Here is a 14470-nt window from a genome sequence, read left to right as displayed (position 1 = left end):
ATAAGTATATATAAGAAGTCATATCTAGGAGTACATAGGGTGGTACTCAGATGTCCTCCATCTTCCAAAATGAGGCAGCAAAATTGCAAAATAAAATCAACCACCACTATATCATAAAATCACTTTTCACGACTAATCCCACCTTCCCACGATAAGAACAATGTTTAGAGTTAACAAGAGAAACGTGTGGGGTTTTTGTCTTTTTTTTTTAGTTTTAAACATTCAGATTTCAAAGAAAATGTTAAAATGAATTGTACTTTGTACTGTTGTAATAAAAATGGTCAGCTAGGTCTTAAATATTCTAGAAACTTACAGGAAGACCTTGAGAGCCTACTGGGCCTGGTGGTCCAGTTTCACCTCTCTGTCCCTGAGGACCTTCTGGGCCTCGAGCCCCAGTGGGACCTGCTTCTCCCTAAAGGGATGCAATGGAAAACGTTAATTTAAGAAAGAACTTAAATGTGGTATGATACAAAGTTATTTGGAGTTTCACATTTCAAATTCAAACATTTAAAGAGACAAAAAGCAGAAAGAGGTTTACTCCAGGGATGTACACCTAACCTAGCTTATGCAGTTGGCTCACTCTTACCCACCCCTTCACCTGTGATGATGCCCATTGCCACCTCACTAGGAATGTTCCCCACACTCCAATATCCAGTTAAGAAAATCCTATACATCTGTCAAGTCAGCTTAAGTTCTCCTCTGAACCTCCACACACTCGGGAATTCCTTCTACACTGTTATGAGGTGTTTTTACTTATTACATATTTAACATTTAACATAATCTAGATTCATAATGAAAAACTGAGAACAGCTTTACACCAGGCACTGAGTTGCTCAAAGAAGAAGAATGGATTTTCTTATCCCTAAAAAGTTTGCTTTTAATATGTTCTTAAGTAAATATTCAGATTCTTCAAGTCTACTTCTGTGTAGATAGCAGAAGTACATTAAGACTCTTTAAACAACACAAAACCAAGTGAAGGAGGAATCTTTACCAGATCAGCTATCTTGTAGGAGTTGTAGCTGCTCAGTGTAAACCTAGACATTTCAGATCTAGGAATGGTGTTTTACAATTAAATCTTGATGTGGTCATGAGAGGATAAACTATTGCCTGACATCCCTACAATAGCCCAATAACAACTAAAATGTGCTATTGAAAGATAGCAGTTCTTCAAATTTGTGAAACTCACACTAAGAAATTCTATAGAAAATTTTATATCTTCATTACAGAACAAGAAATTATTTCCTCACTATTTGAGTTTTAGTTATATAAACCCATAAAGAAAATTATGTTTTTAGAATATAAGATAGGATTTGATTTATAAAAATTTATTTCCACTGACCTTTAAAAAAAAAAAACTGATTATACCTGGGATATAAATGTCTAACATACTTGACCACTTTTGGCAACTATTTTTTTAAACAGTCCTTTGATAAGAATTAAAGGAAATGGGTGGGGGAGGGGAAACCGCTTTCAAGGCAGAGCAAAGTGGTCAAAGTGACCTGATAAAATAGCTACTCTAATTCTCCTTCCAACCCAAGACAGAGATCCAGATTTAGGAAATAAAAATACAGGATGCTTAGTTAAGTTTTACTTCAGATAAACAACAAATAACTTTTAATGTAAGCTCGTCCCATGAAATATGTCAGACATACTATATTTAAAAAATTTGAAATTCAAGTGTAACTGCATTTCTGTATTTCATCTGGCATATTACATACTTACACAGACCTCATCCTAGATGGACATGAAAAACTAAAATTGTATGCCTTAGGAGGCTCATCAGTAGCCATAAAACATATAAACTCCCTATCACTCCTTACCACTGAAACACTAAACGCTAATATGAAAGTTTATTCTTCATTCAGCAAGCTGGGGACTATGGCAAAACCTTACAGGTATAACAGAATCTTGGTCAATAAGAAAGATCCAGAAGTTTTATGCTAGTGTGGTAGGACAGGGGAACAATTTCTGAGAAAAATAGTTTTGTTAGAAGTTTAAGCTTTATTACACAGTTTTTAGTGGCCTGATGATCTCCTTCCAAAAATGAGCCAATAAAAACCTTATGGACCACAATGGTACAATCTATAACCAATTAGGTCATAGGTATGGTTCAGGACGAGGCAGCATTTCATTCCATTGTGGGTGGGGTCGCCATGACACTGGACTTATTTCAACAGCAGCTAACAATGACAACACTAGTAAGAAGCAGGAACCGCTGTTGAGGGATTCCATTGCATTAGGCACAATGCTAAGAGTTTACGTTGATTATCTCTTAATCTTGAGTGCAATTCCATGAAAAAACAAGAGGTGGGGCAATTGCCCATGGTCATAGTCATTTTTGTCTAGCAGAATCTTGTAAGTATATCCCTTCTTCAGGATGAAGAAGCTGTGTTTAAAGGATAATCAAATGTATGGTTACTTAAAATTTAAAAGTAGCATTCTGAATTTATTTACTGATTTAGCAAATATAATCTTAATATATTTCTACTATAATCCTTGAATTTATCATCCAAACTATTGAGAGAAAAAAAAAATTGTGACTCATTACAAATGCAAGTCCTCCCAGCAAAATACTTTAATCCATTCCCACATACACAGCCAAATATCCTCACTGCCCACTTCTTTAATGACTGTGTAAAATGGGTGGGGGGTAAAAGTGAAGGCCAGCCAGCATTGTGTGAGAGAAGAGCCTTTTGACAACCTCTGATTTATTTAATCTTCTATTGTTTATAACATTCTGCTGTTTATTATTCCTAGGCATTCTATCCAAGAACAGAGTTCCAGTTCAGATTAAAGTTGTTATTCCTTGCAGCTGTTTAAATTGTCCAGCGTTAGAGCCCCAATCCAACAGATTCTTTTATATTACAATTGCATGATTATAAGTATTTTTTCCTTAATTGCATAATATAGCTCAGTGTTTCATTTTCTTTACTTTTCTTCCCACTGTAATGGACAATGAGGAGCCCTGGTGGCATAGTGCCTAAGAGCTCGGCTGATAACAACAAGTTTGGCAGTTCAAATCCACCAGCCGCTTCTCAGAAACTCTAGGCAGCAGATCTACTCTGTCCTATAGAGGCATTATGAGTCGGAATCAACTCAATGGCGATGGGTATGATGGACAATGAGGATACTCTAGACTCTTAGATAAGAAAAATTTTCATACTCTTCAATAAATAAAATGGCATTCTTAATTCTGGGACTTAGGTAAACAAGTGGAGTTAAATGTATTAACATCTTACCTTCATTCCAGGATTTCCTGGAAAACCAGAAGAGCCAGGAATCCCAAGAGGACCCTATTAAAAGAAACCAGAAAAGGGATCAGACATGTTCTTAATCAATATCTGATTAGGTCACCTTTTACTCTTTGATAACTCTCAATATCTTAACATACAATATAAGAATAATCTGCTTTTATACTTTGAAATCATAAAGATAATAATGTTATTTTATTACAAGTACCTTCCAACATTGACATAAAATAGTACAAAAACACATGTCCAATGTATTGAACATAATAGGATTTCTCAGTTGAAGCACACAAGACTAAATTGGTCACAAACACAAATTGTTTCAAACAACTGCTTCTTGAGATAAGTACTTTCTTTGAGCTAATCAACTAATGAAGATAATTTTTAGAAAGCTATGTTTTGTACCAAAATCCAGTAATCTATAAAAATGATGCTCTATTAAGAATCACCTGGATATTTTAGAGCGATTTTTTTTCAAGTTAATGATGTGTGGACATTATCACTATCATATATTTGGAAATGCAGAGTTTCAGCCATTGATTTAAAGGCTGGATTTAAAGAGTACGAGGGTAAGTGGAATTTCATGCTAAGTTATCCTGGTTCTTTTTTGAGAATTATATTTAATATTATCAGTTTTGAATTAATAAGTGGTGTTTGAAACATACGTATTTTTTCCTCTTATATTTTATTCCTTTTTACGAGTAACAAGAAAGCAAACATCCTTGGGGCAAATAATCTTAATTACTATGACTGTATTCTACTTTTGGCATAAGAGAAAAACTGAAAGCCTTAAAATTTTTCTTTACAGTCTTTCAATATTGGCCCATGTCGATCGTGAATATCCCCTAGAAATCACTTGCTCATAAAATTTTCTTTCATAGGCATTATATTAACATGATATATCTTGTGATCCAAAGTTTGCTGTTTCAGCAAGAAAAAAATGTTCCATAGACTATTATGATTTCCAGTAACAACTATGTATTCAGTTACTACAGGATTTTTAAGGGGGTGGGAAATGTGGCTGTGTAATACATTTCATAATATACTTGTATATTTGTGAACTCCTACTTTTTGGTTTAGTGCAACAGTTATCAATCTTGGCCCTGTGGAATCTCCTATGGACCTTTAAAAAAAAAAAAAAAAAAAAACCCTAATTCTGGGTTTCATTCCCTGAGATTGTTTTAATTGGTCTAGTAATCAATATTTTTAGAAGCTCCCAAGGTAACTCTAATGTGCACCTAGCAATGAAAACCACTGCTTTAATGAGTAACAAGTAAAGGTTACTAAATGATACCTACAGTATCAGTATGCATATTTTACTAGTAACTGGTACTGATCATATATGGAATAATCTCTTCTGGATGTTGTTTTATCTTCTTTTTGAAAATCAGAACTACCACTATTAAAGTTACAACATTTGATGGAAGAAAATACATGTATGAATCAACTGTTCTACAGGTCAGAAAATATATTCATACTGACTTAGGGTATTTTTTATAATTGAATTTACAGAATCATTTTGCTTGTAGAGAGGTATTTTATTTGCCCCTGACAAATAAAATAAAGGTAGAAATTTTTATCCACACCAAACGTTATGCTTGCTATCCATCTACTTCACCTTCACAGATGTTTTACACCTCTGGGCACCTAAGCAGTTCATTAGCAGCAATGGGCATTATACGCATGGAAGAACGATTCCAAGTAAGCAAGAGAGAAAGAAAGGTGATGAAATTAAAAAAAAAAAAAAAAAGCCCTTGTTTATAATTTACCATCGGTAGCTAAATAAACGTTCAGATTTTCATCTTCAAACATGAGCAGCTAAAGGTTCATAATTAGAGGATAATCTAGTACAAGATGTTCTGGAGAAAAATACAGTAGCTGTGCTGGCACTGGGCCTAAGAAGCACAGCATGTAAAATATTGACGCACCCTGAGGACTCATTGTTTCCCATTCCATTTTATACTTTCACACGCATGGCTTTATTGCCTATATGTTAAACATTCCCAAGTCTACATTTACACTTCCAACCTTTCTCCTAAGCACCACTTTTGCATATCCAATCACAAAGTTAAACTCACTTCTTCTCATCCTAAGCCCAAATTCACACACAAAAGCCTGTTTCTCTTTCTGTATTTCCAATCTCAAATAATGGAACACCATCCAACAAATTTCGTAAACCAGAAAAACGAATGGGGCATGCTCATTAGATTCAAGGAGCTCTGGTGTAACAATGGTTAAAAACTCAGCTGCTAACCCAAAAGTCTGCAGCTAGAACCACCAGCTGCTCTGGGCGGAAAAGACCTGGCAATCTGTTCCCCTAAGGATTAACCAGAAACCAAATTCATTGCCGTCGAGTTGATTCCTAATCATGGCGACCCCATAGGAAAGAGTAAAACTGCCCCATATGGCTTCCAAGGCTGTAACCTTATGGAAGTAGACTGCCAGATCTTTCTTCTGTGGAGCACCTGGTGGGCTCAAATCACCAACCTTTCAGTTAGCAGTTTAGTGCTTAATCACTGCACCACCAGGGCTCCAGTCTAGAAACTTCTGTGGGGCATTTCTACTCCGTCCTATAAGGTCTTGATGAGTCAGAAGCAACTCGATGGCACACAACGATAACAACTCTTTGATATGCAGTCTGCCTCTGTTACCACTGTTATAACTTTAGTTCACGTCCTTATAATATCTCTCTCAGATTATTCCAGTGGTATTCAGACTCATCTCACAGCCTTTAGTCCTAGCCATTTTCATTTCATCTTCCACAATACCAGCAGATGATCTTTCTGGTCATGACACTGTCATACTTAAAATCCCTAAATGGTTTCTCATTAATTATTATAAAAAAGTTAATTGTACTTTTGCCATCATACATAGTCCTTCGTGATATAGCTCCTGCCTCTTTAGCTAATTTTACCTTACTATTAGGGAGGGGAATCAGGGACATCATTGCTGATGTCCGATAGATCCTGGCTGAAAGCAGAGAATACCAGAAGGATGTTTACATGTGTTTTATTGACCATGCAAAGGCATTCAACTGTATGAATCATAACAAATTATGGATAACATTGTGAAGAACTGGAATTCCAGAACACTTAATTGTGCTCATGAGGAACCTGTACATAGATCAAGAGGCAGTTGTTCAGACAGAACAAGGGGATACTGAGCGGTTTAAAGTCAGGAAAGGTGTGCATCAGGGTTGTATACTTTTACCATACCTATTCAATCTGTATGCTGAGCAAATAATCTGAGTAGCTGGACTATATGAAGAAGAAAGTGGCATCAGGATTGGAGGAAGATTCATTAAACCTGTGTTATGCAGATGACACAACCTTGCTTGCTAAAAGTGAAGAGGACTTGAAGCACTTACTAATGAAGATCAAAGACCACAGCCTTCAGTATGGATTGCACCTCAACATAAAGAAGACAAAAATCTCACAACTGGACCAATAAGCAACATCATGATAAATGGAGAAAAGACTGAAGTTGTCAAGGATTTCATTTTACTTGGATCCACAATCAACAGCCATGGAAGCAGCAGTCAAGAACTCAAAAGATGCATTGCATTGGGCAAATGTGCTGCAAAGGACCTCTTAAAAATGTTGAAAAGCAAAGATGTCACCTTGAAGACTAAGGTGCACCTGACCCAAGCCATGGTATTTTCAATCACATCATGTGCATGTGAAAGCTGGACAAATGAATAAGGAAGACCGAAGAAGAATAGACACCTTTGAATTGTGGTGTTGGCAAAGAATATTGAATATACCATGGACTCCCAAAAGAATGAACAAATCTGTCTTGAAAGAAGTATAATCAGAATGCTCCTTAGCAAGCAAGGATGGCAAGACTGCGTCAGGAGGGATCAGTCCCTGGAGAAGGACATCATACTTGGCAAAGTACAGGGTCAGCGGAAAAGAGGAAGACCCTCAAAGAGGTGGATTGACACAGTGGCTGCAACAATGGGCTCAAGCATAATGACGATTGCAAGGATGGCGCAGGACCGGGCAGTGTTTTGTTCTGTTGTGCATAGGGTCGCTATGAGTCGGAACCGACTCCATGGCACTGAACAACAGCAACAAGTATTACCCTGGTGGCACAGTGGTTAAGTGCTACAGCTGCTAACCAAAAAGTCAGCAGTTCAAATACACCAGGCACTCCTTGGAAACTATGGGGCAGCTCTACTCTGTCCTCTGAGTCAAAATCGACTCCACAGCAACGAGTTGGCATTGGTTGTAGTATTTCCCAGAGTTTATCGTGTCTTTTATACATCCAGCTTATGGAACATGTTATGTTCTTGCCCATTTTATCTACTCATCTTTCAAGGCTTAGCTTGAAATTTGCTCTTCCTTAAGTCTTCCTTGACATCCTTCCCTGTGGGTTCAGGCTCTTCCTCCTTTTGGTTTTCATACCTCAGCTTGTGTTCTTGTATTATAGAATATAGAGTATAAGCATTATACTACAATTACCAATTGATACATCTCTCTTCCTTGAAAAACAAGCAGATTTCAAGGACAAGTGCTGTGTGTTTATCACCTTTGTATTCCAACTGTCTGGAACACATTAGGTGCTCTATAAATGTTCACGAATGTACAAATGAATGAATGAGTAAATGAATACGTAAGTAATAAAACCCACCATTGGCCCAGGTTTTCCAGGCATTCCATGTGCACCTCGTTGTCCCTAAATAGGAGGGGAAAAAAAGGTGAAATAAGGTAAGCTACATAATCTACAGTATTTGCTTATAATTTATATGCTTTTAAAAATTCTCCCAAGTAAAAATTTGAAAAATGAACGTTTATTAAGGTTTACTAAAACAACTCTAGCTGCAATAATGATAATCAATGGGCATTCATAAAATAGTGGTAATGTAGTAATAAACATATCAATCCTTATAGCAATAATAAGGAAAAACCAAAACTGATAAAATGAAACAAATTAAAATTGAAAGAAGGAGACAGCATATTCCACACCTGGGAACATGGCTTCAGTCCATATATCCAGTAGCAGGACAGGCAGTCAGATTTCATTGGGTAGAGCCAGGAAGTTCAGGCTGCGAGGTGAGCAGCTCTGCAGCTTGGGGCATATAATCCAACAGACGCAATGGCGTTGGAGGTATAACTGATAGGAAATGTGCTGTGTGGGGTCTGTGGCAAGTCCAAGTGGGAGAGTCACAACACGGCCCTTCATGTTCTGGAATAAGGACATGCCGTCTATGGCAGAGATTTAAACACCTTTTGAAAACTAACTCCATCCACGTTACTGGGTTCTGGTAGGGTCAAACTCCTGACCATGGGACACTAAATGGATGAGAGCCTGAATCACTCCACCACGTGAGCCACCCAAACCAGCAGCGATATTAGTTGGTAGGTGTGTGGAATCTAAAATAGCTAGTAGAGAGGGAGATGGGAAGTATTAGTAGTAACCCTAAAGCCAGTTTCAGTAGTGGAGTCTATAGTCTGACCTATTTGCCTTTTGTAATTATCCTTGGGAAAGATCAACCAGAACCCTAAAGAAATTCCCATGTGGGGTGAACTCATTATACAAAACAAATGGATCCAAGCAGCACAGAGTGAGACCGCAGTAGATGCTCTCGTGAGCTGCCCAGATGGCCTTTCAAGAATGAGGCCCTCATTTTGTAAACTGCTGGAGTGTTGCCTGATGACAGCTCACAGCTGAATCTCTACCCAGGAATTACTCTCGGCTAAAAAATTTTTTTTTTTTTTTAAAGGACACTTACGGCAGGGGGGTAAAGGACACTGCCTTGCCCAAGGTTACACCCTGTACTGTGGGGCAACCCATATCCAATGACTGCTCAATGTGGGGGTACAAAGATCTGGATCCCTAGCCTTAAATTGGTGCAAATCTCAAAGGCCATCCAGATTGAGAACTCCACATACGATTAGCCGAGACTTCTGTTGCAAATACATTGTAATTCGTCTTGTCCTTCTGTCCAACTCTCTTTTCTTCACTTTCACAGTTGTTATTGCCAAGAACACTGCTAAAAAAATATCTTCTACACACATATCTCCTCAGAATCTGCTTCCTAGAGAATCTGAACTAAGACATGAGTGAACTTGCTAAGACTGCATTAATGACTACAGTGTTTTCAGGAGTATGTTTCTCACACAAATAAAATTGTTACCTTTTAATTTGCATTTTCTAAAGTGATTTGCAAAAGAAATCACTTTACTTCAAATTCCAAGTGTCTTTGGACTTCCAGAAACTTATATTTTGTAAGTATATTTCTATAAAAACTATAAAACCTAGAGATTAAAAATCAGAATATTGGAAATATTCCCCAAAATATTTCCAACAATTGTGCTTGTTCTCAATGCAAATGTGACAATAAGAATTGTAAAAGTGGCAGGTAATCAAAGGCATGAGAAACATAAACCCAAAATTTGAAAAGAAAATTAAGACAGAACCCAAATTGAAATGAATATAAATTTTCACTTTATCAGGAATTTATGGGCAGAAACACTTGGGGAAACACCTCATTTCCTGTCACTCTTCGAACTCCTGTTTGAAATTTAAGATAGTCTTCTAGATATTTGTAATAAAGCAACTATAGTTGGACATAAGAATATCCCCTCTTTTCACCATACATAAAGATAGAAAGGGATCTGTCCTGATTTATCATTAATTGATGAACTAAGATTGTGATTTAGATATTAGCAATTTGGGGAGTTCCCAAACTAAAATTAAATTATGGCAAAAGTTTAAGAAAAATGGTAATCAGGCCGATGAAGAATATACAAGGAATTCAAAATGAGTAAGCAAAAACAAACAAACATACACATAATTATGGAATATTTCTTCTGAAATATATTGCTTCTTGATTGGAAAAAATACCAAATTTGCAAAAATAATGCTGACTAAGACAAGCCATCACAGAATATTTCAGGCAACTCTAAGTCACTGCCTGTCCTGTAGCCCCAGAGTATGAGTGCTGCATATGAATTATAGAGTAGGATCAAGTTTCTGTTTCTTTAATATCATATGTGAGAAAACCCCTTCACGATGTCATCATTTGTATTGACATAAAATATACCGAGGTAATGAAAATGGTTTCACAAATGTGCACAAAACTTTTCCATCTTTTACAATCAGTGTATGAGGGAGACACTGTGGTTTCAACAGATACTGATTTCAAATCTACTTCCCCTCCATATATTTTAGGATCACTATCCTTTGTACATCTTTTTTTTATCCTTCGTACATATAGGTGATGAATTTGATACGAGGATATATAAACAACAACAAAGCTTTTGCATTAAACTTAAAACTTAGAATTGCTTTATAACTTTTCTTAATATCAATTTTATAATAAGAGCTCTATTTTTTGGTTATAAGGCACTTTACTAGGCTTTTTACAGAATTCCATTAATTCTCATAAGAACCCTTGGTACTTTCTAGTTCCATTTCAGAAGAAAATGAATGTTATGAAGGTTAAGTGATTATCCAGTGTCATCCAGCCATTAAGTTATTTGCACAGGATGACCATGAGCAGTTATTTAACTTCTACATGCCTTGGTCCCTTCAACTTTAGAAAGGGTACACTAAGAGTACCTGCCTCCCAGGATTGTGAGGAATATGAAATTAAGATATTTGAAAGAATGCTTATCATATAGTACATGGTTGAGAAATTATAATTAATTACTATTCTGAAGTCCATGTTTTTCCACTGAGTCATGCTGCTATGTGGTTTCATTATTTTTTGAATTTTGTTATTAGAAATAAGTAGGTGACAACTATACTGTGGTTATGTAAAATGGAAACATTAAGGTAAGCTAGGTCAAGAATATATGGGAATTTTCTGTACAATCTTTGCAACTTTTCTGTAAATCTAAGTTTATTCCAAAATAAATTTAAATAAATAAACTTTAAAAGAAAAAGGCTACTAATATTGCTAATCTCATTTCAAAAGAACATTCAGTACCGCAAACCTGAAAAAGACTTGAAACACACATCTCGGCATTATAAATTACTTACTGGAGCACCCTGTGGCCCAAGTCGCCCTCTCTCTCCTGGCATCCCCCTCGGGCCCTGTAGATAAGAATGGAAAACATCTCTTAAAGAATCTAATTTGAACTTTAGGGTAGTTTAACTACACTACTCAATCCAGTTGAGACTCAATATAATTGACTATCAAATAGTAGCATTTCTAGGGACAATTTTGGGTTTGAAAAACTCTCCATCTGTGGAAAGAGGGAATAAATCTACCACCTCTGAACCTGAATAGATTTCACTTAATCTGATCTTAAGGAGCTGAATCTACAGTGATTTTTATTTGATTACAGAAAGGAAAAAGAATAAGAGTATTTATTTGATAGTTAAGAAAAACAATGAAATGCAGTAAACCTTTTCCATCTGAAGTGCCAAATTGTCTTGGTGTGTTGTGCCTGTCACATAGTAGTCAAGGTTATTTCTATAGCTAACATATGTTTCCCCATTCCCTTTTATTAATTTTTTTAATTTAAACATTCTCTTTATTTAATCCAAAAAGCAAGGAAATAACAAATAATTAAATTGATACCCACCATAGGACCCATAGCACCCATTGGACCAGTAGGGCCAGCTTCACCCTAAAGCAAAAATGAAATTACATTACAGAATGAGAAACGTATATCTGATATTCACGTCACTGTGTTTCATTGTGTATTATTTTAAAAGACATATGGTCAAAGTGGCCATTTGAAAAGCACACTTTCAATAAAGGACCTCAACATTTTGTTCTATTTTCCTTCCTCAAAATGCAATGGAAATTTAGTTTCTGTAGAAATAAGTCTAAAATAAAGTTGAGGATTTAAACAAGACAGATGGAACTATCATATCTAGCCATAATAATTAGTATCAGAAAAGTAATTATATGTCTATGCTTAATAACATTTTAGCACATATAAAACCTTGAAAGAAATACAGCCAGAATGCTCCTTAGAGGCAAGGATGGTGAGACTTCATCTCACATACTTTGGACATATTATCAGAAGGTATCAGTCCCTGGAGAGAGACATCATGCTTGTAAAGCAGAGGGTCAGAGAAGAAGAGGAAGACCCTTGCTAAGATGGATTGACACAGTGACTGGAATGATGGGTTCAAGCATAACAATGATCATGAGGATGGTGCAGGACCAAGCAGTGTTGCATTCTGTTATACATAGGGTCACTATGAGTCAGAACGGACTCGACAACACCCAACAACAACAAAAACCTCACAAAGCCTAAATTACTGTAATACCTCTTTAAGATCTATTATAAGCACTTTAGAAATAAAAATTTTAAAACCAAATGTTTTTCTACATATGTCTCTTATGATGCTTCCCAACAAAAGTCCTCCACATTTCCTTGATGTTCTCTCTCCCTCTGGAAACATACAGTTTTGGGAAGAAACAATGGCCAGAAAGTCCTGGGATCAAAAAGGAACTAAATAATGGGGCTAATAAACCATCTATACCTCTCAGATATCTTTAAAAAAAGAAAAAAAGGATATATATAGGGTGAATTCATAGTGCCATCTTCATATAAGGACAACACCCACCCTACACTGGCAGAAACTCAATGGTTATTCTTAGTGGTATAGTTAGGTTATGTCACCTCTCCTGGTAAAGTTATTGCTGACTCATTTATGAAACATTACAGTTGCCTACTTAGTCATTTATACTCCTCTTCCCTCCAGAATTATTGAAAGTAATTGAAACAGAACTGAAATGCTATACTGAGGTTATTTTGAAATGTTAGACAATTACCTTGGAACCAGTTGCTCCAACTTCACCTTTAGGGCCTTCAAGGCCTTTGTGTCCCTGGAAAAAAAAAAATATCAGTTTGTATTTGTATATTCATTTTCAATTCTGAAAGCACAAAAGAAGAAAAATAAGATCACAGAACATGCCTTATGAAAACATATTTCAAATTTAAAGTTGTTACTAAAAATGTTTCTAAACTCTTAACCTTTCTGAAAGTCTATTCAAAGAAAATTAAATAATTCCTTTTTACTTGGATTTAATAATTTATAATATTTAAATTAATAAAACTTAATATCTTTAGCTTTCAACGTTCTCACCTTTCAAGTATTGGTAACATCACAGTAATTTAATCTATAGCCACAAATTTAAAAAGTTGCTCTGACAAAAGCATATAGTTGTATACTTTATGTAGGTATAAGATATGAGTTATATTTATGGATAATGTTCAAAATATTTAATAACTAATACAGCAGCAAGCATTTTAGTCAGAAGCTCAGCTTTTCAAAACAAAAAACAGCCAGTATACACTAGTTGAATATCAGCCATGTTTTCTTCTATACATTGCTATATTACATTGATATAAATGTAGCTTGTATATAATATATAAAAAAAAAAACTATCCTGAATTATAAAAGGAGAGGCATTCTATGGCTTTCCAAGTCTGGGTTGCCTGCCCGCCTGTGATCTACAGCACTCTCTACTTATAAATACCATGTCACTTATTCCACTGTATAGTAATTGCCTATTTTCTTAACTGTATCTTTTACTAGCCTGAAGCTGCAGGCCATGGGTGGTTTCTTGTTCATCACTGTATCCTCTTTCATGACACAGTACGTAATAAGAACTCAAAATATATTTGTTTATCCAATCAAATTAAATTAAAAGGAAATGTAAAAAAGCATTGTGATTTCGGTAACCACGGATGCATACTACAACCACAGCCAGTTACGAACAAATGGAAAATAGATATCTAAAGGTTCTGAAGAGAGTTCTCCTCAGACCCTACTCAATATTATGATGGATTGACTTACTCGGTGACCCTTCAGGCCTGGAAGACCAGGAGCCCCAGGAAAGCCTCGAGCTCCCTGGGTAAAAAAAAAAGAGAAAAAATAGATAAAGCATTTCAGAATCATGAATAAGAATAGGAAGTTTCTTAGTGTATTTTTTATTTTTTCAAAAGATATCTAGACATAGTTTTCACCAACATACTAAAGAACAGAAAGTAACTATATACTTTCATCTATCAAAATATAACAATGTATTGAAAAATTAGCAAAGTAGACAAATTGTTAGAAATGGGAATTTAACTTACACAGAAACGTGCATTGATGCCAAGTACTGATTTGACGACATTTTTATATTTTCAAATGATATCACTGTATTATAACTACTAGCAAGGAAAAAACAAAACTAGAGAGTAAACACAAATCAACATGTTCAGTATTTGAATCAACTAGGTCAAGACATAAGGGGAAAAAATCAA

General features: G+C 35.7%; 1 protein-coding gene across 1 annotated transcript in view; it reads right to left on the bottom strand.

Annotated features, from left to right (window-relative positions):
• The window catches only part of COL5A2 (collagen type V alpha 2 chain), a 154835-nt gene that overhangs the window by 42792 nt on the left and 97573 nt on the right, over positions 1 to 14470 (bottom strand). The window contains exons 13-19 of the mRNA XM_003406174.3: positions 14019 to 14072; positions 12991 to 13044; positions 11786 to 11830; positions 11238 to 11291; positions 7881 to 7925; positions 3240 to 3293; positions 314 to 412 (exon numbers count right to left, since the gene is read on the bottom strand). Coding sequence (XP_003406222.2) covers positions 314 to 412; positions 3240 to 3293; positions 7881 to 7925; positions 11238 to 11291; positions 11786 to 11830; positions 12991 to 13044; positions 14019 to 14072 — 405 coding nt within the window. The remainder of the gene's footprint in view (positions 1 to 313; positions 413 to 3239; positions 3294 to 7880; positions 7926 to 11237; positions 11292 to 11785; positions 11831 to 12990; positions 13045 to 14018; positions 14073 to 14470) is intronic.

The sequence above is a fragment of the Loxodonta africana genome, chromosome 6 (assembly GCF_030014295.1).
Source record: "Loxodonta africana isolate mLoxAfr1 chromosome 6, mLoxAfr1.hap2, whole genome shotgun sequence".
Classification (NCBI taxonomy): domain Eukaryota; kingdom Metazoa; phylum Chordata; class Mammalia; order Proboscidea; family Elephantidae; genus Loxodonta; species Loxodonta africana.
This window is presented reverse-complemented; position numbering and strand designations above follow the sequence as displayed.